The following is a 27,961-nucleotide window of genomic DNA, read 5'->3' as shown; positions in this document are numbered from 1 at the left end:
ATGGCGGCGGAGCAGCCGCGGGAGCTGGGGCGGCTGTCGGCACTCGCTGTGTACCGCCGGGTGGCGGGAGCCGGGCGGATGGAGCGGCGCCGCCGCGGGGCCCCGCTGCCCGCGGGTCGCAAGCGGGCCAAGGCCCGCCTGAGGCGCGGCCGGGCGGGAGCCGGCGGCTCGAAGCCCGGGGCCCCGGCCCCCCCCGCGCCCCCCAGCCGCCTGGGGCCCCACATGGAGATCCCCGTGGAGACGCCCGCGAATCCTCGGCCCGAGTCGGCGGGCGCCGGGCCTGACGCGAACCCGCAGGGCACCCCCAAGGCGATGCCGGGCGGTCCGCGGCCGGCGGCGGAGGACGGCGGCGGTGTGTCCGGGCTGCTGCGGCGGCTGGCGCGGCTGGAGGACAGCCGGCAGCGGGCGGCCGAGCTCTTCCGCTGGCTGCTGGCCCCGGTGGCGCCGGCGGAGTTCCTGAGGCGGCACTGGGAGCGGGAACCGCTGCTGGTGCGGCGGGGCAAGCCCGGCTACTTCGCGGGGCTCTTCTCCACGGCCGACTTCGACGCCGCCCTGCGAGGAGGAGAGGTTCACTTCGGCACCCACTTGGATGTGACCAGCTATGCCGAGGGAGTGCGGGAGACGCACAACCCCTGCGGCAGAGCCCTGCCCCCGGTCGTGTGGGACTTCTACCAGAACGGCTGCTCCCTGCGCCTCCTCTGCCCGCAGGCCTTCTCCTCCACCGTCTGGGACTTCCTCTCCATCCTGCAGGAGCAGTTTGGCAGCATGGCAGGGGCGAACACCTACCTCACGCCCCCGGGTACGCAGGGCTTTGCCCCCCACTATGATGACATCGAGGCCTTCGTGCTGCAGCTGGAGGGGAAGAAGCACTGGCGTGTCTACAGGCCCCGAACAGATGCTGAGGTGCTGCCGCAGTTCTCCAGCGCAAACCTCACGCAGGCTGAACTTGGCGAGCCTGTGCTGGAGACGGTGCTGGAGGCTGGGGACCTGCTGTACTTCCCCCGTGGCTTTATCCACCAGGGTGATTGTCTCCCTGATGCACATTCGCTCCACATCACGGTGTCTTCCTACCAGAGGAATTCCTGGGGGGACTTTCTGGAGAAGCTACTCCCAGCTGCCCTGCAGATGGCCCTAGAGGAAGACGTGGAGTACCGACGAGGGCTTCCTATGGACTACCTGCAGTATATGGGGGTCGCTAACTCAGACGCAGTCGATGCTCGGCGAACGGCCTTTGTGGAGAAGTTGCAGAGCCTGATAAAGAAACTCATTGACTATGCACCCATCGATGCTGCTGTGGATCAGAGAGCCAAGTCGTTTCTTCATGACTGTCTCCCTCCAGTGCTCACGCAAAGTGAAAAGGTGCAGAGTGTCTATGGCTTCCCAGCACGGTGGCAAGATGGAGGCCCCTGCAATGTTGATATCCTGATAACAAAGGACACCGAAGTACGCCTGCTCCGCCATGGCATCATTAGACTGTGTAATGAAGAAGCAGGTGTGATGCTGTACTACACTACGGAAAACTCAAGAGTGTATCATAAGGAAGAACCCAAGTTCCTTGAGCTAGATCCCGAGTATACAGAAAGTATTGAATTTCTCCTGTCTTCCTATCCAAATCACGTTAGTGTAGATAACCTTCCATGTGAAACCTTGGAGGAGAAGATTTCTCTAGCTACACTTCTGTTTGAGAAGGGTATTCTGACTACAAAGAAGCCTCTGGCACAAGTCTAACTCTTATTTTTTCACAAAATAAATGTACGCTTGTTTAGAAAAATGTTCTGTCTTGGTCTTGCCTTATGCCTGCTAGATATGAATCATCAGTTCAGGTCTCTGCATCTCATCTGGAGGTAGGTCTACATTAAGGATAGAGAAATCAAATGTTCTGATTAAACTAAGTATTTGCTCTAGGAGCAATTCTGCATGTCTGAGTGCCTAAAGAAGAGAACTGTTTATCTTCTTTTTACCAGCCATGTTACTACACCCTAGGTAACATCAGGAAGGTGGTGAATCTCTTTGCTATCTTGTAAATCATTGTCATGTTTTCACAGTATTTTAAAGCAGCCTGCTCAGCTGTATGCCTACTGTTCATAGATCTATTTTGTGATGGTCACCATTCTGTGTGCCTTTGCTGTGCTATGCTGCATATATGATGTGCCCTTCAGGCCTGTGCTGTGTTGTAAAGATCCCTTGGTCACATGTTTACTTCCTAAAAGTGGGGCCTGCAGGGAGCTCCCACTCAGTCTGAGCAATTGCACCCACTTATGTGGCCATGCCCATAGTGAATGATGCAGTAAACTGCTTCCTTTTCAGTTCAACAATAGAGATAAAATACTCTCCCAGGGGTTTCCCCACAGCAGTCCCTAGCAATTAAATTATTGGTCTTTTCAAGGCAAGGGGGGCACCCTCCAATATGTTTGGGGGTTTTTTGTGCTGGGTGAAAAAAGTCATTTTAGGACCTATCAAGTTACATAAATATATGCCTGGCTGTGTGGTCAGTTCCCATAAATACTGGTACACCTCTGAAACACTTCCACAGTGCTATTTTATCATAGCAGGTGAGGGATATTTAGTCTTTAAAGCCTCCTGAAGCTATACCCACAGTGAGCAGGGTGCATTACCCTGTGCTCCTTTTGAACTGTTGGGTTATCCAGGTTTTGCAAGATGGCACCTATGCGCTCTTAACTGTTTGGGATTTAAGTGTACACTATGCCCTCCAAGATCCTATATTTGCAGTAGCGCCAGCCTTTCCTCCCTTTCTTGCCTGTATGCTTTTGCTAAATACTGAAAATTGGGCTGTGTAAAATCGCACAGCACAAGAACATGCTGAGGTGCCCTTGGGGCCTCTTGGCTCTGTGAAGCACTAGTGGCTGGACAGAAATGCTGTTGCTACACTTATCCTCTGACCCCTCTGTCTACTCATTCTCACCAGAGGGTCAGCCATTCTTGCCCCACCATTTATGTCCCTGGTAAATATATCATGCCTCCGTGGTGTCCTTCCTGGGCTGCTCTGTGTGCTCTACATTCAGACACAGGCACCAGCACTGCAGCTTTGCTGCTTGGGGCTGTGGTGCAGAGCTGCACCAGGAGCTCATGCAGCCCTTTCTGCGGTGGCTGCAAGCATTCCCATGTCTGTTTTGAGCACTTTAATGACAACCAAACACAGTATAAAATCTCCTTAGCTTTTCCTTTCCCTGGACTCTGGTGTGATGGGGTTGGGCATTTGGGTAATTCCCACCTCGGCTTTTAATTCTGGTGAAACTGCCTGGGCTAGATACCTTACACGTACTCCTCAGAGATTTATGCAGGGCTAGCCAGGCACGGAGTTTCTCTTCTTCATTGTTCTTTCTGCAGAAAGGTATTTCTTGCTGAGACCTGCAGATTGTACCAAATTTTTTTAACTAGGAGGTGGTGGTCCATTATGATCTCAGTAAGAAAAGCACTCATATTTTGTCAGGTATCTAAAAACAATGTTTATTAGAGCTAACACTAATCTTACATCCCTTTAGATGCTGAGAACCCCAAGCAAAGAAGCATTTCCCTATGTCATGCAGACATGGTTCATAGCAGATATTGTCCCCTTTCAGTCTTTTAAGATATTGTAAGATTCTTGTGTGAGAAAACAGCTCTATTTAGCGTATCTACAGTCAAACAGGAACAGTGTTTGCAAGGGAATGTGTTTCTGCACTGTTTGATAAGGGCAGGGCCACATAAGTTGTGTTACCTCAGGTCCTGGTGGGAGCTGGCTGTGGTCTCTGTAAAGAAGAGCTGAGTTACCGGTAGGGCTTGGGATCTGCACAGGGCAGCACAGGCCTGAAGGCCACATTGTACAGGCAGCACAGCACAACACAGGTAGCAAAGGCATGGGGCAGTGTCCTTCAGAGGCCACACCATGGCTATTGGAGGAGAATGTTCTGCATGCTGTAAGGCAAGGACCATGCTTGAGGGTTCCTTCACGGGCTTCCGAGCAGTGCAGAAACAAAAATAAAGGTACAAGGAGCACATACACAAATTCTTCCAAGCAGAGCTGAGCAGGACAGGAGAGTTTTGAGAGAGTAAGCCTTTATTTGCTCTCATAACCAGACCCTTGGGGCATAGAAAGAGCATCTTTTTGAAGGACACAAGGATCATTGAGTTTCACAACAACTACATGGGACACAAAAAGTGGGGAGGGGAGTTGTCAGTCCCACATGTGCCTGTCACTTTGCCACTTTTGAGAAAGCTGCAGAAATACTCATCTGGTTTAGCTATCACCTGCCAGATTGCTCATCTAGGACAGGGGAAGGATCAAACATATATGCACTGGAAGGACAGAGCATGGGTACTATTCAGCTACCACCATCTCATAGTGACTGAGACATAACATGGGGAGGTTGTGAAGACACCTGCATTTTTTGAAGCAGCTTTCATGAACTGTCACCACAGGCCCATGTGTGAACCCTTAGTCTACAAAATATGAAGAAAAAAGCCTTTATAGGTAGCCAACTGTAAGAGGATTGACCTTGGCTGGCTGTTAGATATCTGCCAAGCCAAGCCACTCTTTCAATCCTCGGTAGTAGCAGGAGAGGCGGAGGAACAAAGAAGAGAAACCTTACAGGTCAAGACAAGGACAGGGACCAATTAATCAATATTTTTCCCAACATCAGGGGCAAAACAGACCTGACTTAGAGAAGATTAATTCAATTTATTGCCAGTAAATGACAGAGTAGACAGTGAGATATAAAAACAAAATTAAAAACACCACCCCCTCATCTTTGGGCAGCATTAAGGCACACCTCTGAGCTGGCTGAAAATGTCTCTGTCCAATATGGGGGAACCCTGATGTTACAGAGGAACTCTGATTCTTACAGCCTCCCAGTAGCAAAACATTTCCACATTAGCTCTAAATAATCTTACTTTTGTCTTGCAAACAGGGCTCAAATTGTGTCATTATGCTTGTTCTCTCTCGGCTATCATAAGGGAACATTTTGCATGGGAATAGAAACAATTTTGTGTAGTAGATGCCTGTCATCTGTTCAGAAGGAAAAGTAAATATTGCTGTCACTTTCTTCATGTGGTTTTGCAAACTCTCAGCATTAGACAATCTTCCCCTCCAGGAATCTTTTCAGCTCAAACTGATGAGCATTTCCTCCTCTCTTCCAGGTGAAGGGTCCAGGGGTTGGCCTGCTCAGTTTCTCCAAAGGGGTGAAGTGTGCCTTGCCATGGCTGCCTCCCTGAAGAACATCATGGCTGCTGCTTCCCCAGTGGGAAATATTCCCATTGTGGGAAGCAATAGGAACATTCCCTCTGTGACTGTTACATTGATTACTCTCTGTTACAAGGATTGAAAAACCCCACTTTGACCTTATATGAACACAAAGCCAAGGCCACCAATTCCAAATGTCTTGACTATTCTGATGTCCTTGATGATCCCTTTCAAGCCCCTGGCAACCAAAGCCTGATCCCACTAGAGAAAGCTGAGGCACACTTCCTATTTGTCCTGGGACAAGATGACCATGTTGTCAAAAGTGAGCATTATGCTACTGAAGTCTGCAAGCTTCTGCAGGCTCAAGGGAAGGAAAATTTTCAGATTCCCTCCTACCCTGGAACAGGGCATTGCATAGACCCTCCCTTTTTCCCTTTGTACCTCATAGGAAGCCACCCTGTTTTTCACAAGCGGGCAGTCCTGGGTGGGGAGCTCAGGGCTTATTCTAAAGCTCAGGTTCATGCTTGGTCACAGATCCAGGCTTTTTTCAAAAAGTATTTAACTGTTAACTAATGTGCAACAAATAATGTGCAAGTAACACACAAATTTTAACAACCAGATCTGATAATTTCTGCTATATTTATCAGGTCAAACCTTGTCACAGGTGTACCAGTACAACTACAGAATCTTCCATGACTTTGGACATCCATAACACAGAAAATAAAAGGGTTTGCCTTTTCTGTTCCTCCCTCAACCTTTTTGCCCAAGTGCCAAGAAAAGGAATGGTGGTTTTTGCATTAGTCTTGGATAAAACATGTCATGTGCAAAATGTGCAGTTACATTTCTTGGGTGGTTTCTGTTCCTTTAATACTTGACAATGCTTTTCCATGTGGTCTTTACATGCAAGTGCTATCTTCAGGTCATACTATTTGTCTCTGACACTTGTCTCTAATGACAAATTTGGAGCAGGGATTTCACTGCTCTTATGTGTTATTGCAAATGAATGTGAATGTGTTATTGGAAATGGAAACATCTCTGATCTCTGTGTTGCTGGAAATGTGTAAGAATGGCTGCTCTAGACAGGATGCTGGGCTGTCTCTGGTTAAGCCTTGGGACAGGTTGTTTGCCTTTTTTGTTATTGGGGTGAGAATTGTAATAGAGTCTGAAATTTGAAAGTCATGTAGTCATTTGTAGTGCTTTGGTTAGAAGTAGGTTTTACATATTAACTGCTCTCCCATCCAGGGTGGATCAAAGGCCCTGTTGGTGGAAAGACCCTGAGGGCCTCCTGCTCCTCCTCAGCAGAGAAGTCACACTCACTGCAAAACATCTGTGTACAACAAACTTCCACCAGCACCCCCAATTGCTTTGTGAGGACCAAACCAGGGGCCAGGGAGCACTATTTCTGTCAGAGCTGGAGGGCTGCCACTTCCTTTGTGAACACCATCATCCCATGCCAGCTGAACTACCTGTCCTGGATTTCTCCATTTTGCAGGTGTCCTCCAGGCCAGCCTGGTACACATGGGACAAACCTCAGAGCCAGCAGCTGCCTCTCAGCCCTGTCATGTTTTCAGCACCTGGGCATCCTCATTGTAGCCCTTCCCTGCCCAGCATGTTTCATAACAGATGTTATCAGCAGCACTGTCTGACACCTCTGGGCCTGCCCCAGCATCGGGCTCTTTGTTAGAGCGTGGGCTAGAAGAGAATGTGACAGAGAAGGAGGGATTCTTGGAGTAGCTCATGGCTATGTCAGGTGCTGTCATTGCACAAAAGGTGCAAGACTGCATGTCCCAAGAGATGCCAGGAGAGCAGCGCTGGGCTAGTGCGGCTGTCTCTGCCTGTGATGTTCCCAGGCCTGCAGCTTGGATGACTTTGAGGGGAAAAAGACAGCCTGTGTAAGAAACCCAGGAAGGAGAGTTGCAGCTGTGCCTGTGCCTGTGTCCAGTCCAGCAGGCTGCTGTAGAGAACTTCCACCACAGCAGATAAGCACCCTATGCATCAAGAAGTGTCTGGAGAGAGCAGCCATATTTTGGAGATCAGAGTATCATAGAATAGTTTGGGTTGAAAGGGACCTTCAATGTCATATAGTCCACCCCCACCCCCCCTGCAATAAGCAGGGACATCTTCAACTAGATCAGATTGCTCAGAGCCCCATCCAACCTGGTCTTAGATGTTTCCAGGCATGGGACGTCCATTGCCTCTCTGGACAACCTGGGACAGTGTTTTACCATCCTCATTGTAAAAAAACCTTCTACCTTATGTCTAATCTGTATGAACTATCTTTTAGTTTAAAGCCATTGCCTTACTAATAAATTTGTCTCCATATCACAGGCCTCCTTCAGGTACTGAAAGGTGGCAATAAGGTGTCCCTGCAGCTTTCTCTTCTTTGAGCTGAGATGCCCCATCAGTGTCAGGCTGTGATGATCCCGCCCTGGCGTGGGTGCCGAAAGGGGCGCAGCAGTGGCTCCAGGCAAATTTGGCATCTCAGCACGTGTTCCACGCCATTCCTGCCTCAATTCCCCTCCCCTATGTGTGGGAAACTGCACTTATAGAAGAAGCCTCAGCTTGAATGCAGTCACAGTGGACTCAACAACTCCGGAGCTATGTGGCAGGTCAGTGCCCGCTGCCTGTGCCGGGCCAGCTCCCGCGCCTGGCAGAAGCGGCTGCCCTGGCCCGGCCCCTGCGGTCCTGCAGCCCCTCGGAGCCGCAGCCCCGCGTGGAGCTCCGGGACAGCCCCCGCCCAGGGACTCTCCTCCATGGCTCCCTCCATCCGCCTGTCGCCCGCCGCCTCTTCGACGAGCCGCTGGCCATCGCCGTGCAGGGCCTCGGCCCGCGGCAGCAGGTCACGCTGCGCACGTCCTTGCGGGACGAGACCGGAGAGCTCTTCCAGGCCAGTGCCCGCTACCAGGCGGGCGACGACGGGGAGCTGGACCTCGCCCGCTGTCCTGCGCTGCCGGGAGGCAGCTTCTCCGGCCTGGAGCCCATGGGGCTGCTCTGGGCTTTGCAGCCCCAGAAGCCTTTCTGGCGGCTGGTAAAGCGGGACGTGCGGAGCCCCTTCCTCCTGCAGCTGGAGGTGTTTGAGGGCCACGGGCAGCGCCCCGGGCGGCTCCTGGCCCAGGCGCAGCACGAGCGGGCGTTCCTGCGGGACGGGGTGCGGAGAGTGCCGGTGCGAGAGGGGAGGATCCGGGCGACGCTATTCCTGCCCCCCGGTGAGTACCAACTGCAGCCATCCTGCTTTCTCTAAGCCGGGGTTTTGCTAGTCAAAGTTGTTCCATGACCTCTGTGAAGGAGTACATTGAAGGCCCATGTCTTTTCCCCCATCCTTCCCTCCCCTCTCCCATGCCATTGAGCATCCTGACAATCCTTTCCAATTCACCTGCCTATGCATGTGCCAGGACATAGTTGCAGAAGAAGGCAGAGGAATAACCATTCCTACCTGGGGATTGAAGTTTTAAAAAAGCAAAAAAAAAAAAACCCCAAAAAACAACCATGAAGAAATTCACAGCAAATGAATGTGAGTGTGCCAGGAGAGCTGCTGGGCGAGAATCTGCAGAAGGGAGTGGTGGGAAAAGGCTCTGTGATAGTCCTTGGCACTCCTACTCACTGGAAGGGGTTGGGGCATCTTTCTCCCTCCTCTCTTAATAGCAACTAACTATAGTTACAGTTATTCGGTGACCATGTCTCATCATACTGGGGTGAACATCATCAGTTTGTGAAAGAGGGGAGAGGAGGGGCTCAAAAACATTACCAGGGAATAACTCTTTCCAGCTGGAAAAGACAACGATTTAATTGCTCTGGAAAAGGTGCAGAGCACCTTTCTGAAATGTAAGGATTGCCCAAGACACCACCTGTCTCTAGCATCTTCTGGGCAGCTACACCAAGACTTCCCTGCCAGAATCCAGGGTGTGGGAAGGCTGATTTCTTGGATTTAGCATCCCGTCCACAACAAGGCCAGGATTCCCTCCCCTGCCTCACCCCCACCTGCTGACCAGAAGAGGGAAGAAGCTACCTGTATACACTTTATTTCAAAAGTGTCCCACTTCCCCTGAGCTGAGACACTTCCTCTGAGTCCCCTGACCTCCACCTTTTTGCCTGTGTTTTAAAATGATAGGCCCTTGCCACACATTCCCTGGCACTTCGAATTGTTTCCTAGGCACTTTGAGTTGTTTACTAGGCACAGAATATGAAGCATTTGTCCCCATCCTACTGCCACCACAAACAAGCTTCAACTTAGCAAGACTGTAAGCTCAGTCTGTAGTCAGTATTTCTTAGTTCTGTTTGGAGATGTGTTTCGCAACCATGATTTCACCACTCTCAAATTGTCCTGCACTGAGATACCTCATCATGATTTTCAGTTCCTGAGCCTGCTCTCTATACCACACATCTCCACATTTAGATTCAGGAGTTGGATACTCCTCAGCAAATGACCTAAGGCCGTGTTGAGGTAGAGAGCTCAAAGGGCTTTTGCTACAGTACTGTAGTACAGTGGCACCTCCCTTGAGCACCCCCACAGCCTTACTCAGCTGTACCACCTCTTCTGGGCTTGTTCAGGTCAAGTCCATAGAGCCCCACAAGACCCAGCTGAGCCATGGGCTACAGGCTGGCCCCTGGCCACACAGCCACTGCTCTGAGTGCTCACAGCCTATGAAGACCCAGTAGATGTGTTGTTGCCTGCATGCAGACAGCCACAGAAGGAAGAGCACAGCAGCACTTTTGATGGCAGAGCTCTCCTTGGTCCGAGGCAGAGAATGAACTGAGAGATGCTGTGCTCTCTCTCTCTCTCCTCGCCTCTGTGATACCCTGCAGCACATTCCCACCTTCCACCTGCAGCCTTATCTGCAGATGCACAGGCCACTGTGGGGCAGGGTATGAGACTGTGGTAGAAGGGCATCCTCAAAGGGTGGGAGGCATGAGCCCACTCAGGCCTGTGGCTCTCCTGAAGCCAGAAATAGGTGTGAGCTAGGTCTTCTCCACTCCCAAAAAGGTCCAAGATCACCTTCTCTGGCCTGCGGCTTGTGGAGCTTTCCTGCAGGTTGCAGTCCCAAAACCTATCAGGCTGAAGAAGAGAGGATTCTGGACCAAGAAACATCCAACCAGAGATCTGCTGACCACAGAAATACTTGTGGCATCCTATGTAGAATTTGATACTGACTGCTGCCAGACATGACTGGCAAAGGAACAAAGTACTGGTTTGGGTTATTTACAGCTTTTCAAGGGATCCCAAATGTTAGGAAGCAACATACAAACAAATAGCTTAAAATTTCTAGTTTGTGTTGCATCTATCAAACCACAATACTTTGAGGATTTCTATAGCAGTAGGTGAAGAGCTTGTTGTTACAGGGCTGCTTACAGGAAGAGAATTTGGGACAAGATACTTTCACCAAAGACACTCTGCCTATTGGCCCTAAGCACTATGCACAGTACTGCTGATTCCTAAAACAAGTAAGGGTTTGCACTTTTGCCAGAAAATATGCTTTTCTGCAGTTCCTGTTTGGTACCTTGTTTGATGCATTCCAAACCAGAGAAACACTGAAAGGAGTCATTTCAGGCAATTCTGATCTTTGTCTTGTTTGCTCTAGGAGAAGACACCTTTCCAGGGATCATTGATATACATGGAATTGGAGGACGTCTTTTTGAGCCCAGAGCAAGCCTGCTGGCCAATCATGGCTTTGCCACACTAGCCCTGGCTTATTATCAGTTTGAGGATCTGCCCCAGAAACCAAAGGAACTCCACCTGGAATATTTTGAAGAGGCAATAAACTATATGCTGCAGCACCCACAGGTAGGAACACCCATTTCCTCTGGGTTCCAGAAACTGTTCCTGGAAAGTCCTCTCACTTTGCCCAAGTCATCTTTGGAGGAAGTTGCAGAAATACTCACCTGGCAGGGCTAGTCTTTGCAAGGATTTTGGGTGTCTGAGTTCTAGGAAAGAGAAGGGGCATATGTGCACTGGAAGTGGGGGTAGAGAGAGAGATCACAAAGCAACATCACAAGAGACAGATCAGATGTAACCCGGTGGGAAGCATGTGCAGGAAAAAGCCTTCATGAGTTACCACCAAATGTCTACCTACAGTCTCAAGAGTGAAAAGTAAAGAGCATCTGCCAGGGTCTAAGACTAATAATTCATAGTTGTGACCTAAAAGCTGTCCCCAGATGCATGAAATTATGTCCCCCCACTCCTGTCTGATATGAGAACACGAGGGAACATCGGTGGTTTGAAGTACAGTGTCAGGAGGAAGTATAGGGGGTGAGGGAGGGTGTCCCTGTCATTTGTCCACAAGGAAAAGTAATCATTGCCACCACTTTATTCATGTTGTTTTGCAAACTCTCAGCATTAGACAATCTTCCCCTCCATGAACCAGCTGTTGTGCTTTTCACCTCAGCACTGATGAGCATTTCCTCCTCTCTTCCAGGTGAAGGGTCCAGGGGTTGGCCTGCTCGGTTTCTCCAAAGGGGGTGAAATGTGCCTTGCCATGGCTGCCTTCCTGAAGAACATCATGGCTGTTGCTTCCCTCAATGCCCCTGTTGCTATTACACGTATTCCTCTCTGTTACAAGGATAAAATCATCCCCACTTTGACCTTATATGAACACAAAGCCAAGGCCACCAATTCCAAACGTCTTGACTATTCTGATGTCCTTGATGATCCCTTTCAAGCCCCTGGCAACCAAAGCCTGATCCCACTAGAGAAAGCTGAGGCACACTTCCTATTTGTCCTGGGACAAGATGACCATGTTGTCAAAAGTGAGCATTATGCTACTGAAGTCTGCAAGCTTCTGCAGGCTCAAGGGAAGGAAAATTTTCAGATTCTCTCCTACCCTGGAACAGGGCATTGCATAGACCCTCCCTTTTTCCCTCTGTACCGCATAGGAAGCCACCCTGTTTTTCACAAGCGGGCAGTCCTGGGTGGGGAGCTCAGGGCTTATTCTAAAGCTCAGGTTCATGCTTGGTCACAGATCCAGGCTTTTTTCAAAAAGTATTTAACTGTTAACTAATGTGCAACAAATAATATGCAAGCAAGGTCAAACCTTGTCACAGGTGTACCAGTACAACTACAGAATCTTCCATGGCTTTGGACATCCATAACACAGAAAATAAAAGGGTTTGCCTTTTCTGTTCCTCCCTCAAACTTTTTGCTCAAGTGCCAAGAAAAGGAAGGGTGGTTTTTGCATTAGTCTCTGATAAAACATGCCATGTGCAAAGTGCACAGTTACATTTCTTTGGTGGTTTCTGTTCCTTTAATACTTGACAGTGCTTTCCATGTCACTGTGGTGTCTACATGAATGTGCTATCCTCAGGTCATACCGAACTCCCAAATGACAATTTTGGAGCAGGGATTTCACTGGTCTTGTGGTCAATGTGTTATTGCAAATGGAAACATCTCTGACCTCTGTGCTGCTGGAACAGCCACTCTTGACAGGATGCTGGGCTGTCTCTGGGTAAGCCTTGGGAAAGGTTGTTTGCCTTTTGTGCCTTCTTTCCATCTTCGCTTGAGAAGGAAGTGCTCTGGCTCATGGATATTTCTGGGCCCAAGATGTCATGCAAAAAACTTTCTGTTGAATTTACAGCCATTTTAATCTTCTCCCACATCCTGTGGAACATTTGAATCTTTGTTACAGGGATGAGAACTGTAATAAAGAGACTGAGATTTGAAAGCTATGGAGTCTCTTGCTGTGCTTTGGTTAGAAGCAGGGTTTGCAACTTTACTACTTTCTCATCCCAGGTGATGGCTTAACAAAGTTGCAGCAACTTGGGATCAAAGGTTGTCCAGGTGGGAACAGGAGACCACAGAAGACAGACACATAGCTCCCTTACCTTCACTCTCTTCCACAGCTTTTGTGTCACCAAGCATAGAGAAGGAATATTGCTGAAGCCTCCAAGACTCTTTTCCTTAGCATCTGCTCCTGCATATGGTCAAGTCCATGATCAAATCCAGTAACGTAAGCCACGCAGTGTTGTTTTCAACAACAGGAGTAGTTGCCACACATTCAGGACTGGACACCAGACACCATACTCAAATGCTAGATGACGGAACACCTCACCTGTTTGGAGAGAAAGGGTAATTTCCATGGTGAATGAAAGACTGCTGAGACTCTGCCTAGTATCTCTATCACTTAGTATTTCCAATTAGGACAATGTGAAGGATTCCCTTAGTGCTTCCACCTCCTTCACACCTCTAAGACAGACATGAGTAGCTCAGAGCACGAGGCATCCCTACCTGAATCTGCCAGGAAGAGTCTGGGAGCCTCAAGAAACAGCTCTCCCTCTGCAGTTCCTTTTGGATCAGAAGATCCATCTCTGCATGAGATGGACTGAATTACCTTCTTTTTTAAATCCTTGCACAATCCATTACTAGAAGACCCAGATGTTTCCTGACCTACCTAAAAATAGTCTGTGAAAGTGCTCCTCCCTTATTGCTCCTGCATCTCTGGTTACTCTTCCTAATACACCTGGCTGTGCAGCTGCCTAGGCCGGGCAGAGCCTGGTGGAGACATAACCCACCTTGCTCATGCCTGGGGTAACGAACAGAGAAACAGAGCCGGCGAGGAGACAAGAAGCAACGGCGAGCTAGTGCTGGTGCGGCTTCTCCCCGCCTCTGCTGGGGCTGGCCCTCGCTGCGGTCTCTTAGCTGAGTGCCACAGCACAGCTCGGCCGTCCCATCTCTGTCCCACTCCGGCCTTTCCCTGTCCAATCAGTTCCGACTGCGATTCTGCTCGGTGGCTCGTCAACATATCTACTTGTCCTCTCCCCACGTCTCCTGCCCGCAGCCACCGCATAGCCCGGGACAGCTCGGGGGGACACCGAGGAGATTGCCGAGGCCCAGACGGATTTCAAGGACTAGGCAGCCTTCGGATAAACCCTCCCACAGCCGGGGAAGGCAGCGGGGGGAAGACAGAAGAGGAGGCAGGCATGCAGTGAAATAGGCAAGGAAATTGGCAGGCACGCAGGAGGGAAGCAGGCGGGCGGGACAAGGGAGCTGACGCCCTGCTCCGCCCCTCCGGGACGTGCCAGCGGCACTCCGGGCCCGAGCCCGACCCTGTTTCCGAGGCTCTGCCTCAGAATCCGCCCCCAGAGGCGGGAGCGAGCAGAAGCTATGTGGCAGGTCAGTGCCCGCTGCCTGTGCCGGGCCAGCTCCCGCGCCTGGCAGAAGCGGCTGCCCTGGCCCGGCCCCTGCGGTCCTGCAGCCCCTCGGAGCCGCAGCCCCGCGTGGAGCTCCGGGACAGCCCCCGCCCAGGGACTCTCCTCCATGGCTCCCTCCATCCGCCTGTCGCCCGCCGCCCGCAGCCTCTTCGACGAGCCGCTGGCCATCGCCGTGCAGGGCCTCGGCCCGCGGCAGCAGGTCACGCTGCGCACGTCCTTGCGGGACGAGACCGGAGAGCTCTTCCAGGCCAGTGCCCGCTACCAGGCGGGCGACGACGGGGAGCTGGACCTCGCCCGCTGTCCTGCGCTGCCGGGAGGCAGCTTCTCCGGCCTGGAGCCCATGGGGCTGCTCTGGGCTTTGCAGCCCCAGAAGCCTTTCTGGCGGCTGGTAAAGCGGGACGTGCGGAGCCCCTTCCTCCTGCAGCTGGAGGTGTTTGAGGGCCACGGGCAGCGCCCCGGGCGGCTCCTGGCCCAGGCGCAGCACGAGCGGGCGTTCCTGCGGGACGGGGTGCGGAGAGTGCCGGTGCGAGAGGGGAGGATCCGGGCGACGCTATTCCTGCCCCCCGGTGAGTACCGGCCGTGCCGGGCTCCTTTTCCCACGGTGCTGCCTCTAATTTTATCCCCGCACTCCCAGGCCGGGATCCAGACCGCCTCCAGCCTCCCCTGGAACGCCGTACCAGGCAGAGGACTAGGGGGAACGTGTCTCGCCAGTAGGCAGCGGACACTCCTCAGGGAGTGGCCTGATCAGCCCAACCAGCTTGGATCTGCTGCTCGTACTCCTCACACAGAGCAGCTGCATGTGGTGATGGACATGAAGGCACTGATCCACAGTAAACTTTTTGTTCACAAAAGCCATGGGAGGTGGAGTCAGCCAGTCTTCAAGGTACCTTTCCTCTACTTGGCTGTTTTCCAGGAAATTCAGGTGGTAATTCTTTTGAGTAAGTGGAAGACTGCTCTCCTAAACTGTAGAGTTTAAGCCTGTGGCTTCCCTTTCCAGCCTCTCCACACATCCTGAACTTTGTAATGCCCTAATTGCTGTAGCCCAAGTTGCCTTTTGCTGCCACATTTGTCCCCATTTCTTCCCTGTTTGTGAGCAGAAAACATTAGACATACTTGCCCGGGCAGCATTTTTGACAGGAAAAAAATGAAAAGAGCCTGTGAGGTTTTCAGATTGCCTGACAAATGCTGTGTTGTCCTTCCATCAGCTTCCCAGATTTCTGCTAGTTTTCTGCACGAAACCTCATCTCTTGCATTCCCTTGGTTCTGTAGTAGCCACACCCCCACTACATCCCGCCTTTCCTTTCCCCTGTGATACAGAGGTTTTCACCAAACATGTCTCTGGAGCCCCATGTACTCAAGGAGCTAGTCTATGTATCATGTGCCTTCCCCTCTCCCCTTTCTTTCCTGTCTGTCCCATATAAATCTTCCATGACAGTGCTAAAATCATACGTGCTGTGCCAGCCAGTGCCCTGGGCTCTGACTTCATCTGTCTTCCTGAGGCTGGAGGTTCTTGCTTGTTACCCACGTTGGATGTTAATCTGCAGACACCCGAGGGAAGCCTCACCCTCCCTCCTGAGCAGGAATGGAAGTCTCCCTCTTGACCTCCTCCTTTCCATACTTTGTTAGTACTTTGCAGTAATCCCTCTCAGTGCTGGACTTCAGTCCCTGTCCCATGATGAACCTAACATAAATGCTTCCCTTACTAGGTAAGCAAGCCTGGTTTCAAATGCTTTCTTCTCTTAATCCCAGAATAAACGACTGAGGTGCATTTACACTAAAATTGAAAAGCTGGAACCATCAGAAGATGAGATCTTTTTGGATCAGCCCTCTAAGAAATTCTCTAAGGAGAAGCCTTCTGAGTATTTTTGAAGCAGAGCTTGATGTTTGCAGTGAATTTACATGATACAGAGAACTAGTTGTGACTGTCAAAAGATCTCTTCCAGCTGCCTGTTCCCTGATGTTATCTAAAACATTAGCAGACCTGCTAATTTGTGGTAGTTTAATCTTGCAGCAATGAGGACATTTCATTAAAACTGTTGAAGTAATTTAGGACCCTCAATACCATTCTGCTGCTGTAATTTTTTTTTTCATTTTTTTAAAAGACACATCCCCAGGCCTATGAATTTGGAATATAAATTCAGAATTGCGGGTTAATGTGTCCTGTTATGTGGTCTTTCTCAGGAAATGGCCCCTTTCCGGGTATTATTGACTTGTATGGAACTGGAGGAGGACTCCCTGAATACAGGGCATGCCTGCTGGCCAACCATGGCTTTGCTGTGCTGGCTCTGGCTTTCTACAGCTATGAAGATCTCCCCAAAGGGATGAAGGAATTCCACCTGGAATATTTTGAAGAAGCTGTAAACTATATGTTACAACACACCCAGGTTGGTTTGTTCATTGACTTTCACTACAGTGAACTCTCATTAGTTAGAACCTGTCAGACTGCAGATGGGGCAGAGCTGCTGTACTTAAAATAGCATTGCTGTTGAGTTGGGTGTTATTAATTTGTTTTATATCTTTAACTCCCATTACAATGGTTCTCTGGCAGGTTATTCCAACTCTTCTTTTTGAACTGGGCAGGTAAAACAGTAACACATTGGTCATATACTGGTAATTTCTACTCCATTCAACCCAGTGTCAAAACTAGGGTGCTAGTTGCCTGGAGGCTTACTGGACTTGCAGTGGGGATTTTAGATTTAAGGTCTGTAGAATGTCCTTTTCAGCTGTGGAGCACATAACCATCTGTGGTCCAGGTCTTAGGGAAACCAAGGAAACTCAAGGAAGTCCGCCAATACACATTTGAGGCTGCGTATTTTATAAGCTGTTAAAATCACTCCAAATGCTGGTATTTGATAAAGTGTGGGTGTTAGTAGCTAGTTGTGCACTTAGAGATCCTTCTAATTCAGCACCTCTTGGAAGAGAACCCTGTTCAATTCTTCATCTCCTTGTAAGTAGCTGTGAGTGACAGTAGCTGGAATTGCACAAACCAACACTTGGATTTTCTGGAGAATGAAAATAAATACCTTCCTCAATCTCAGAAAGATCAGTGTAGTTGTTAAAGGTCTTGGCTGCTTTTTAGTCAACCTTAACTGCTCATGCCCCTCTCTGCCCAAAAAAATCTAAAAATTGCTTCCTCCTTGCATTTTTTTTCCCTTGAGAGCAATACAGTACCATTCCCTCCTATTAGCACCTCCACTGTTATTTTCACTATGTTTTTAACGTGTTGTAAAGTTTCAGCCATATTTTCTAATTTCCCCCTTCCCATATTTCAAAGTCAGTGGGTTTGAAGCCTATTACACTGGTGATAAGATACAGAAGGTATTAAATTTTGATGCTGTCTCAGAGCCTATTTGCCCCTGAAAGTCTTTGGATATTGAAGAGTTGTGGTATTTGCTGACCTCCTTCCAGAATTTCAGCACCCAGTAAGGTCATTTAACTTTTCTATTCTAGTTAATTTGCCTTGCGTAAAAGAAAATGAAGGTAACCTAGTCTAGACTGACTCCAGGGGACTGTACAATTGTCTTAGAAAAATGGTTTTAATAGGTTATATTTTTAAGACAAATTTTAATAAGTAAGCTACCTCAGACTACTTCCTGTGAGTTAAATACCAAACAATCTAGGGAAGCAGGAGACCAGTTCATGTGAATCCTGCTACCCCACATCAGCTTCTTAATAGGGGAACCTTAAATACTAGAAATGCATTAACATAAGTGATGACAATATCATAGTCATTGCTGAGTGTAAGCATTTTGCATTGAAAGAAAGCAATTGCAGAGGAGGTCTCCCCTGCTCTTTCCCTCTTCTTCTCTCAATTGCATTATAAATAAAGTGAATCTGGGACTGCACATTTGCAAGCACAGCTGTACTCTCTACTTCAACACTGAACCTTGTAGCTTTGTTAGGATTATGCCGCAGTCTCAGTAGGGCTTAGGATCATAAATCAAGCACAGAACAGTTCCCAGGATCCCTCAGACATGGGCCCTGCACACAGGACCTCAGATGCCTGTAGGTGGGGTCCAAATTTGGGACAGACACAGCTCCAAATATGGCAACATATTAAAGAAGTGGCATGCCATGGTTCATTGTTGTGGTTTCTCTTCTCTCACCTCCAGGTTAAAAGTCCAGGAATTGGTTTGCTTGGACACTCAAAGGGGGGTGACTTGTGTGTCTCCATGGCCTCGTTCCTAAAGGGCATCACAGCCACTGCCCTTATCAATGGCTCAGTGGCAAACGTGGGTGCAGTGCTCCACTACAAGGACATCACCATTCCACCCCTTGGTGTCAACCTAAAACGCATCAAGGTCAGCAAGTCTGGGATTGCTGATATTATTGATGCATTGAACAACCCACTAGAAGGGCCTGACCAGCAAAGCTTTATCCCTTTGGAGAAGGCTGAATGTTGCTTCTTGTTCATTGTTGGCCAGGATGATCACAACTGGAAAAGTGAATTCTTTGCAGTTGAAGGGAGCAAACGTTTGCAAGCTCATGGGAAAGAAAAGCCTGAGATAGTTTGTTATCCTGGAGCAGGACACTACATTGAACCTCCCTTTTTCCCAATGTGTGCAGCCTCAATGCACCTGCTATTTGGCAAGCCTGTGATGTGGGGAGGAGAGCCCAAGGCACACTGTGAGGCACAGATAGACGCTTGGCAGCAGATCCAAGCTTTCTTTCATAAACACCTCACAGGCAAGCCATCTGGAACATCCAGTAAGCTCTGATACAAATTAGGTTACTTTACAGATGAAGGTCCTGGTGTTTCAAGTTTGTTTTGTTAAATGGCTCAGAATGAGAACAAGGAACATTAGAGAATAAGCTATTAAGTTTCTTGGAGGGTGATGGTGGGGGAAAGCAAGAAAGCAGCTTCCTTTTTACATACTCCTCTAATCTTGGTTAGAGGTCTTGGCCTCCTGTTTTATGTAGTACAGGGTTTTAAGCTGTGGAAAACAAATGGTGGTGAGATTGTGTGTGTTTTGAGGATGAATTGAAGTTGTAGGTAACTCATCCAAGTTGAAAACCGGGATGAAAACATGCCTTGGCCTTCTCAGAGAAAATGTATGCCATTGCCCAACTTTGTGTTCTAGTTCCAGTATTCTAGTTTTTCTGGAAGCAGTAATCTGCCTCCAGTAATCTTTCTGTTCTCCCTGTGCATTTCTCCCTCCTTTGTTGCTCCTTCCCTTTCTCCCAAATCACTAAAATACAAATGCCTTAAAAATATCTAATATTTCACTTACCAAAAGCAGCAATACTGTGCCAGCACACTCAGGTAACACTTCACATTTATAGGCAACAAACAGCCCATAGCGTGATGTGACGTTCTGAGCTTATGCAGTAGAAATAAGACATTTAACAGTCTGTGGAAGTATATAAGCGTGAAGAAACAACAGAACGTGTCCTGTCAGAGGTCGTCCTGGAGCCGCTCACGGTTATCTCCTCAGCATGGCTGGGTGTAGCTGTAGAGATCCGCAGCACTGTCGGAGCTGCCTGCCTGCACATTCCCCAAATGCCTTCTCAGCTGCCTGCTCCTAAGGGCTGCTGAGAACAGCCCGGCTGCAGGGCTGGCACGGCGGCTCCGGGAGGCCGAGTGCTGGGCGGCCCTGAGGCGGCCTGGAAGGGGCCGTGAGGCGGCCGACCCGCTATGGCGGAGCGGGGCTCCGGCTGCGCGCCCGCTGCTCTCTGCACATCGGGGTGAGCTCTCGGCTCCACCGGGCATCGTCAGTACCTTTTGGCACCCAAGCGTGGGGCTGAAGGAGAAGGCGCTGGGTGTTACCGGCGCATTTGCACTGTGTTCCCGAACTCGCACACGCCAGTGCCTCAAGCCTGTATCGGGCCTCTGCTGTCGCCTGTGCATCAGGCCCGTTTGCGTTTTGCATCCACTGTACTTGTAATGGATTAAAGTGAAACTTTAACCTCTACCCACGGCTCGCTGCTCCAGTCCGTTGGATGGTTTGGGGGAGGCGGGAGCGGCCGGGGGTGGCTCCCGTCCGGAGCTAGGGGGCGGGGAGGGGCTCTGCTCTCCATTGGGGCCGCCTGGAGGGGGCGGCGGCCGCGGTACCGATATTGCAGGCGGCGCGGCCACACCGCGCACCCGCCGCTGTCGCAGCCATGTGGAGAGCGCTGACTGCTGCCGCCGCCCCGGCGCGGGCCCTGCTGCGCACCTCGCCGGCCCGGCGGGCCGCCAGCCTGGCCGTGTCCCCCGCTGCCGGCCCGGCGGACGAGCGGGTAGAGACGCGGGTGGCGGGGCTGAGCCCGGGGCAGCCGGTGACCCTGCGGGCGGTGGCGGCCGATGACCGCGGCTGCCTCTTCCAGTCGTGCGCGCACTACCGGGCGAACGGCCGCGGGGAGCTGCACCTGGGCACGGACGCCTCCCACGGCGGGGACTACACCGGCGTGGAGCCCATGGGGCTCTTTTGGAGCCTCGCCCCCGCCGCCATGGAGAGGCCGTACCAGCGGCTCGTTCCCCTCAACATCGACGCCCCGATGAAGGTGGAGGTGTTGGTCCACCAGGGCCACAGCCCGCCCGGCGCCATGCCCGGGCCCGTGGTGGCCAAGGCCGAGGTGCAGAGATGGTTCATGGCCCCCGGCGTGCGGAGGATCCGGCTGAAGGAAGGAGTCGTAAGGGGCTCCCTTTTCCTGCCGCCGGGTGAGTGCCCCGGCCCGAGGCCTTGGCCCCGAGGCCGACGGGACCCCCCCGCCTTCTCTGACCAGAGCAAGGAAGTCTTATAAAATAAATGCCTGCAGAGGCTATCACCCGGGGAATCGGCATTCCCTAGCTGCCGAACGGCGCCCTGCAGACAGGTGGCCCTGAACTCTTAAGGAGATATCCCAAGTGCTTGTCGCGACAGGGCCCAGCTCGCTCGTGGCCGCCCCGCCAGGTCCTTCTCGGCGGCACCGAGCAGGCCTGGCACGGGGAGGCGGCTCTTGTGGGACGGGCCGGAGCTGAAGGAGAACACGGGTTGTGGAGTTTACTTCATTGCCGTGCTCGGCCTGTGGTTTTTCAGGAGGTTTTATGGTTGCTCTGGAGTACCAGAATCTAACATCCAGAAAATCCGATGCGCTTCATTGTGTGAGCCTGTGCTGAATGTCCCAAGGATTTTACCCTAAGTAGGGCTGAATTAAAAAGGTATTTTTCTTCCCTGTGAAACACAAGCCAGGAAGCAGAGCAGCTGATGAGATTCTAGAAAATACTTGTATGTCACCTCTGTTACTACAGAGTTACTACAGTTAGTAGCTGGACTACTTTTGTGGTATAAAAGCAAAATAGATTCATGAGCAAATTCTTCCTGTTCTGCTTACGATTATGAGGTGTGATATTCTGATGGTCTGTGAGTGGTGTTGGAAAATGAGACCTTACACCAGTGATAGTGTTTGTACACTTGAGCTATGAGTTAAATTTCTTGTAGTTCCCTGATTGTTGTGGGTACTGCAACTGCCCTCCGCATTACCTCTCATTTAAAACTGCTTGATTCAGCAACTCCTGTAAGTATCACTACAGTTATTAAGTATTTTCATTCCAAACCAATGATTTTTTTATCCATTTAGATAAAGATCCAAAGTCCACTGAGGAAAAAAACAACAGAGATTGAACTTTGAATTTCAGATGTTTAGTCAGCATGCTGATTTTCCATCTCTGAGTCATTGTTCTGAGCTATCCTGTCTTAGAGGATGAGATTGATTTCTGCTGAGTTCAGTGGGAATCCAGAGATCTGCAAGATGAAACTGCATTCTTCCCTTTAGAAAATCTGGCATTGTAATAGTGTGGGAAGGTCTGGAATCATTGCTTAAATGATATTTGCCATCCGTCATGATGGAGCATCCAGTTACAGCATTATGACCATACCCTTCTTTGTTCCAGGGACAAAAAAAAAGTTAATATTTTTAAAATAGGAATCTTAAATATGAGCCATTCTTCATAAAAGTGAGAGGACATGAGTGGGCTTATGATGTAATTTTAGTATGAAAGCAGTTTCTCAATACAGGCATAAGAGTAACAGATGTGATTTTTTTTTTTTTAAAATGTTGGTAAAGTTGTCTAGCCCATTTTATCCTGCTTTTTAGTGAGCTCTGCAGGAACCATATACTTGAGCATTGTGTTTGCACTCAGAGAGGCAGTCCAGGATCCTTGTGCATGTTAAAGTCTTCATGAGAGAGAAACACATTAATTTATGACTATGTTTGGATTACATGCTCTTGCTAGAAAGCTTTCCAGGTAGGAGTGATGAGTGAATATGTATTTTCTTGCCACCTAGGCTGGCTGCTGCTAACTAAAGGTTACTGCTGATCATGGCATTATAATAAATTTATCCCAACATATTTTCTCTCAAGTAGAATATTGAACTTTAATGCGGAAAAGATCAGAACTGAACAAGAACCGAAAAGCATGTTTCAGTCCATTTCTGACTTCTTAATGCTTTAATTTAGGAGGTTTCCACCATTTAACATGTCTTACACAAAACTTCCTTTTCTCAAATGTGTTGAAATGCCAAAGACCTTTTATTTAGCATATACAGGTAGTGTCAGAGAGTTAACACACTCTTGCAACAAGTGTGTCCTCTTTGTGCTGCGATGGTTGTAGTGAGCTGGATCAGGGCACATCAGATGTGACATCTGGTGGCCAGGGGAAAAAAAAAAAAAAAAAAATTTGCTTGCTTGGGGTCTTTAAAGCTCCACTAAGTAGCATCTTTAGCCTTTTAACCTAAGATCTCCTGGCTTGGTTACAATATGAGCTTGGCTGCAAAAGCACAGCTGTTTAAAATTGTGGTTCTGATTATTTCTGTAGTTTGGTGAGACAGATTGTGCACACGTATGCACATGTACACGTATCTATAATCAGTCTTGCACACACAACCACACCCATCCAGCTCTCAGTTCTGCCTTCCATCTTGTCGCAACTGCAGGAGCAGTTCTCCTGCCAAGTCTTACAGTTCTGATGTTGAGATAGAGTTAGCAAGTCCAGTTGATTTTAACAATGGGTTATCTTTGTTGGGCTTTGCTCAGTGCAGTTTATTCCAGAGTTTACGTAAGTTTTGTAGAATTTACTTCAAGGGCTCAATGCTCTTGCCTCATTACTCATAGGCTTGCACTTTGCTAATTAAGATGTGACTGTGGGAAAATAGCTGACTTGGTGTATGATTGGTCTGAGGGCAGGAGGTTAAGACCATGGAAAAATACATTTAGAACAGTTGGGGTTTTTTTGATTGGTTGGTTTTGGTTTGGTTTGGTGGGTTTTTTTAAACCTAAACCTGTGACTTCACATATTCTTACAGGAATGTAGGGACCTGGACTGATTCTTAGTCTGAAACAGCTGAAGTGGGATATCACACTGCTTCTCTTAAATCTCTGCTGTGCAAATGGAAAAATAATGACTATTAATAGCAAATGTCTCAAGCATTCTGTATTTTGTTGTTCAGTCTTCTCCAGATGTTTTTTTGTGTCCTGTTTGATAACTTCTTCTCTGTATCCCTTCTCTTTTATATAGGGGATGGTCCCTTTCCAGGAGTGATTGACATGTATGGTGATGAAGGAGGCTTGATCGAATTCAGATCCAGTCTCCTGGCTACCCATGGTTTTGCTGCTCTTTCTCTGCCATATTTTGACTTTGAAGATCTTCCTAGGTTCATGAAAGAATTAAAACTTGAGTACTTTGAGGAGGCAGCAAGATTCCTACGGCGTCACCCAAAGGTGAGTGCAATGAGAGATTTCTTGGGACTAGGGAGGATTTAGCAGTTATGCCTAAATGGTGATGGTGGTGATTTTTGAAACTGATATTTGAGTATCAGTTTCTGCTGGGCAAGCTTAGGCCTAGTAGTTGCTTAAGCATATGACTGGGGAGAGTGAATTTCTTCCAGCTCAAAGTGTCTGTTAAATTCATGCTGGAGCTAGAAGATTGCTGATCAGTAGGATAGCGAATGCTGGAGTATCCTCCAAACAAGACCAGTGGTGATAAAAATGTTTGGTTTGTTTAGGTTTTTTTCTTAGATGAAAGCAATTCGTTTTAAGAGCTATGACACTGCTCAATAGTAGTTGAAAGAATGAATTTGATGATGTGGGATATTGATTTCAGTTTTACTTTCCAGGCTAGAAAAAGACAAGACAAATGCTACTTATCTGATCCTTCAGATGTAATGTGTGAGGTTACTTTATTTTCCTGAGACATGCAAAACAGTAGACTGTGCTTGAATTTCCTGTTACCTTTTTTAGGAAAATGAGAAAAAATTTGCATTAACATATGTAGTAGGGACTGGTAAGGATTGAGTAATGACATGCCTTGTGCTTGTCTGCATTTTTTGTGGGGTTTGGTATCCCTTGGTGTCTCTGAAAAATAAGACTGTAAACAGGAGCAGGAGTCTGGGTCCAGACTGTCACTTTCCAGAAGGTTACATCAATAATTAACTTTTTTTTTTAATAAAACAACTCCAAAGTCAATTAATGGCTAATCCCATTATAATGTATGCTTCCTTTATTAATTTATCTCTCCCTTCTCCACCCCCTATCTTATGTGAAGGTGAAAGGACCAGGAGTTGGAGTGATTGGGACTGGGAAGGGGGCAGAATTAGCACTCTCCATGATCACCTTCCTGCCAGAAGTAGTGGCTGCTGTCTCCATCTCTGGCTGTAGTTCAAACACAGTTGCAGACCTCCATTATGGTGAGATGACGCTGCCTGGGCTGCGTTTTGATATGAAGAAAGTCAATGTCTCTCAGTCTGGTATATTTGACATTTTTGAAGCTCTGGATGACCCAACGAATCCTGCTACTTCTTCTAGTGTGATCCCCATTGAAAAAGCAGAAGGTCACTTTCTCTTAGTGGTAGGGGAAGGTGATCGGATCTGGAAGAGCTCCTTATATGCTGAGTTGGCAATCAGGCGTCTACGCCAGCATGGGAAAGAGAACTTTAAACTCCTCAGTTATCCAGGAGCAGGTCACAGAATTGATCCTTCTTTTACTCCGTTTTGTCGGGTAGCTATGGATCGTGTTTTGGGGGTGCCTGTTCTGGGGGGTGGAGAGAGCAAAGCACATGCCCATGCACAGGAACACTCCTGGGGAAAGATTCAGGAGTTTCTGCACTTGCATTTGGGATGAACACTTAAGCACATGGAAGCTGTTGCAGATTTGCAAGGACTGAACTTGAGCCACCAAAATGACCGGTGATGACTGGTGAATTGAAGGGATTGACTGAGACAAGCCTTGAAATATGTAAATAACCAAATGACTACTTAGTTACAAGTATAAATGTAAAAAGAAAGGGATTTATTTGGAGCAGCCTAAGTTAACTTAACTAGATAAATAGAGGAGATGTGAAACAACAAGCAGGCTGCAGTATGGTACAAATTTGACAGCTCAAAGTGGTCATGATATGAAGAAGCAAGTACCTGGAGAGAGTAGTAGATACTTCCTTGCTTGCAGTATTTATACCTCAGAGAATGTTAACAGGTAGCCTGCACCCTCAGCAGTGACAGACAGGATCACATCTTGGCAATGACGGATGATAAATGTAGATAGCCAAATCATGAATGACTCCGGCTCAGAGAATGACTCTGGTAGTCCTAAGCTACCTTACCCCAGAATTCTCATATTTACAGCTGTTATACACTTCGGAAATGCTTTCCATTTACATGAAGCTGGAGATACCTACTTGAAATGAGGTTCATATAGTTACCATTGTGGTCTTCTGGTGACACAGTCTGTTTCTTTCCAAAAAGAACTATGTGTTGAATGGGAAAATGATGAGTACTCTTCCTTGTCATCCAAAGAGAATGGCAGTACTAGCACTGTCTTGGGGATGTACCTGTCCCTGTAATGTCTTGGATTGGTGTTTGACACTCAGGGTATTAAGATTCTGTTGGATAGGTTAGAGCATGTCTAAATACAGCCATTAAGTTAGGTATTAATTACTTGTGGAACTCTTTAGTAATGATGTCAACAGATGCTGACAGCTGTTCTTAGGGAGGAAGCAGAGTTGGGAGACAGAAAACCTAGCCATAGATTTAAACTGACTGTAAAAAGCTGTCACCTTATGGTGATGATTAACTCAGAATGATACCAAACTAACAATGCCCTCCAAAAGAAAGCACCCAAAGCTAAATCTAGGATAGCTTTTCCATGACTGCCTGAGATTTATTTTTCTTCATCCAAGTTCATTTTTGGCTAGTGCCTTTTTTCCCTTCACCATTCAGATAGAAAGAAACAACTTCTTCTTAAATTAGTTGATTTCCCAAGAGGATCTAGCTGAAATGGTGCCAGTGCTGAAGACCTGTTTAAGGAGGGCCTCTATCAACAAAATTTCTCCTTCCAAAGTCATTTTGTCAGACCAGTTTGAGAACTGTCCAAGAAGATAGAAAACTCATTAGTGGTACTCAGTTTTGCTTTGCTCTCAGGGATCTCTCTCCAGTTAACTGTCATGCTGCTGCTCAGTCTCAATAGCTTTCTGCAACTCTTATTATTCCTTATAATTTGATTAATCACATGTTCTTCACACACAATCAATGTCAACTGAACAATTTATCCATCCATTCTTTACAAGAGAAGCTCCATCCTGCTAACTCCACACAAGATTTCTTCATGCCTGGTCTCTAAACTCCCTCGCCTGCTGAATAGGCTTTTTCCAAGGCATATCTGCTGCCTGCACCCTCTGCTAACACAAGCAGCCCGAGAAGTCCAGGACCAGAGCCTGCTGTGATGTGCTCCTTGGTGCCACCCATACCTGTCACCCTGCCTTTTTTGCCAAACTCATTTCAAGTGGCAGCTGTAGGAGAAAGGGTTGTCTGTTGTGTGAAGGTTCCTGCCTCATCCTGTGTCTCTTCAGTAGTTGGAGCTGTTATTAATTGTGCAAGAGTAGCACCTTTGCTATCCCTGTTCTGTCACTCTTCCAGTGCCAATACCTGTATCTCCACACTGCAGTCCTACCTCAGCACATGCATTGCTATGCAAGATTGCAGTCTGGAGGTTCAGGAAGTAAATGTTAAGTTGTAAATAAAAAAAAAAAACCAAAAAACAAACACAGCTAAATTAAGAGTTCTCAGACTTCATTTCTAAAGCACAAGCTTTTAAAATAATTCAGTGTTAGACTTTGTGATATATGCAATTTGAAAGATAAGTAAAACACATCCTTTATTAAAAAGCAACCATGTGTAAGAATTTGATGTTACATATTTGTTTGGAAAAGTGAATGATACTTTGTTTTAAAAGAAGGAAAAATAAAACCAGTGTAATTTTACTGTGAAGAGCCTTTTTTGTGAATGAGAAGGACCTGCTGAAAACCAGACAACTTTTGCACTAGCATTTTGTATATTTACAATGCTACCTGGGGACCCAAGACACTTTGCAGGCACTCTGAATGTGTAGCTGAAGTGTACATTAAACTGAGTGTCTGATTATGGCCTTAGTTACAGCATGTTATTTATATCAGTTTACATTCACAGAATTAATTGTCAGGGTTGGAAGAAACCTCTGGAGACCACCTAGTCCAATTCTCCTGCTAAAGCAGGATCACCTAGAGCAAGTTACACAGGAATGCGTCCAGGTGGATTTGGACTGTCTCCAGAGGGAGACTCCACGGCCTCCTTGGGCAGCCTATTCCAGTGCTCTGCCACCCTCAATGTAAAGAGGCTGTTCTTCATGTTGAGGTGGAACTTCTCGTGTTTCAACTT

The 27,961-nt window shown here is 48.3% G+C and overlaps 4 protein-coding genes and 1 pseudogene across 4 annotated transcripts; all 5 read left to right on the top strand.

Moving 5' to 3' along the window:
* Nucleotides 1–1,771, top strand: RIOX1 (ribosomal oxygenase 1). The gene has a single exon (XM_005522606.2). The coding sequence runs from the start codon at nt 1–3 to the stop codon at nt 1,726–1,728; it is 1,728 nt and encodes a 575-aa protein (XP_005522663.2). The 3' UTR covers nt 1,729–1,771.
* Nucleotides 1,772–3,857: 2,086 nt separating this feature from the next.
* LOC148183994 (acyl-coenzyme A thioesterase 1-like) lies at nt 3,858–5,821 on the top strand (annotated as a pseudogene).
* A 1,979-nt stretch (nt 5,822–7,800) lies between these two features.
* Nucleotides 7,801–12,171, top strand: LOC102111259 (acyl-coenzyme A thioesterase 1-like). The gene is made up of 3 exons (XM_005522605.3): nt 7,801–8,385; nt 10,756–10,958; nt 11,590–12,171. Exons 1-3 carry the CDS (start codon nt 8,160–8,162, stop codon nt 12,169–12,171), a joined length of 1,011 nt encoding a protein of 336 aa, XP_005522662.2. The 5' UTR covers nt 7,801–8,159.
* Nucleotides 12,172–14,270: 2,099 nt separating this feature from the next.
* On the top strand, nt 14,271–20,229 carry LOC102109419 (acyl-coenzyme A thioesterase 1). The gene is made up of 3 exons (XM_005522512.3): nt 14,271–14,883; nt 16,499–16,701; nt 18,430–20,229. The coding sequence occupies exons 1-3, from the start codon at nt 14,271–14,273 to the stop codon at nt 19,033–19,035; spliced, it is 1,422 nt and encodes a 473-aa protein (XP_005522569.3). The 3' UTR covers nt 19,036–20,229.
* A 190-nt stretch (nt 20,230–20,419) lies between these two features.
* On the top strand, nt 20,420–27,528 carry LOC102109240 (acyl-coenzyme A thioesterase 5-like). Its single transcript, XM_005522511.3, has 3 exons — nt 20,420–20,957; nt 23,793–23,995; nt 24,819–27,528. The coding sequence occupies exons 1-3, from the start codon at nt 20,420–20,422 to the stop codon at nt 25,392–25,394; spliced, it is 1,317 nt and encodes a 438-aa protein (XP_005522568.2). The 3' UTR covers nt 25,395–27,528.
* Nucleotides 27,529–27,961: the final 433 nt, after the last annotated feature.

The sequence above is a fragment of the Pseudopodoces humilis genome, chromosome 7, assembly GCF_049639895.1.
Source record: "Pseudopodoces humilis isolate 2021_Gansu_Grassland_sample_001 chromosome 7, ASM4963989v1, whole genome shotgun sequence".
Lineage (NCBI taxonomy): Eukaryota > Metazoa > Chordata > Aves > Passeriformes > Paridae > Pseudopodoces > Pseudopodoces humilis.
This window is presented reverse-complemented; position numbering and strand designations above follow the sequence as displayed.

Bases quoted from the DNA above. Each gene is read 5' to 3' on its own strand.
- RIOX1 (XM_005522606.2), top strand. From the start codon at position 1: ATGGCGGCGGAGCAGCCGCGGGAGCTGGGGCGGCTGTCGGCACTCGCT.
- LOC102111259 (XM_005522605.3), top strand. From the start codon at position 8,160: ATGGGGCTGCTCTGGGCTTTGCAGCCCCAGAAGCCTTTCTGGCGGCTG. The intron at 8,386-10,755 runs GTGAGTACCAAC...TGTTTGCTCTAG, and splicing joins GACGCTATTCCTGCCCCCCG to GAGAAGACACCTTTCCAGGG. The intron at 10,959-11,589 runs GTAGGAACACCC...CCTCTCTTCCAG, and splicing joins ATATGCTGCAGCACCCACAG to GTGAAGGGTCCAGGGGTTGG.
- LOC102109419 (XM_005522512.3), top strand. From the start codon at position 14,271: ATGTGGCAGGTCAGTGCCCGCTGCCTGTGCCGGGCCAGCTCCCGCGCC. The intron at 14,884-16,498 runs GTGAGTACCGGC...GGTCTTTCTCAG, and splicing joins GACGCTATTCCTGCCCCCCG to GAAATGGCCCCTTTCCGGGT. The intron at 16,702-18,429 runs GTTGGTTTGTTC...TCTCACCTCCAG, and splicing joins ATATGTTACAACACACCCAG to GTTAAAAGTCCAGGAATTGG.
- LOC102109240 (XM_005522511.3), top strand. From the start codon at position 20,420: ATGTGGAGAGCGCTGACTGCTGCCGCCGCCCCGGCGCGGGCCCTGCTG. The intron at 20,958-23,792 runs GTGAGTGCCCCG...TCTTTTATATAG, and splicing joins CTCCCTTTTCCTGCCGCCGG to GGGATGGTCCCTTTCCAGGA. The intron at 23,996-24,818 runs GTGAGTGCAATG...TCTTATGTGAAG, and splicing joins TCCTACGGCGTCACCCAAAG to GTGAAAGGACCAGGAGTTGG.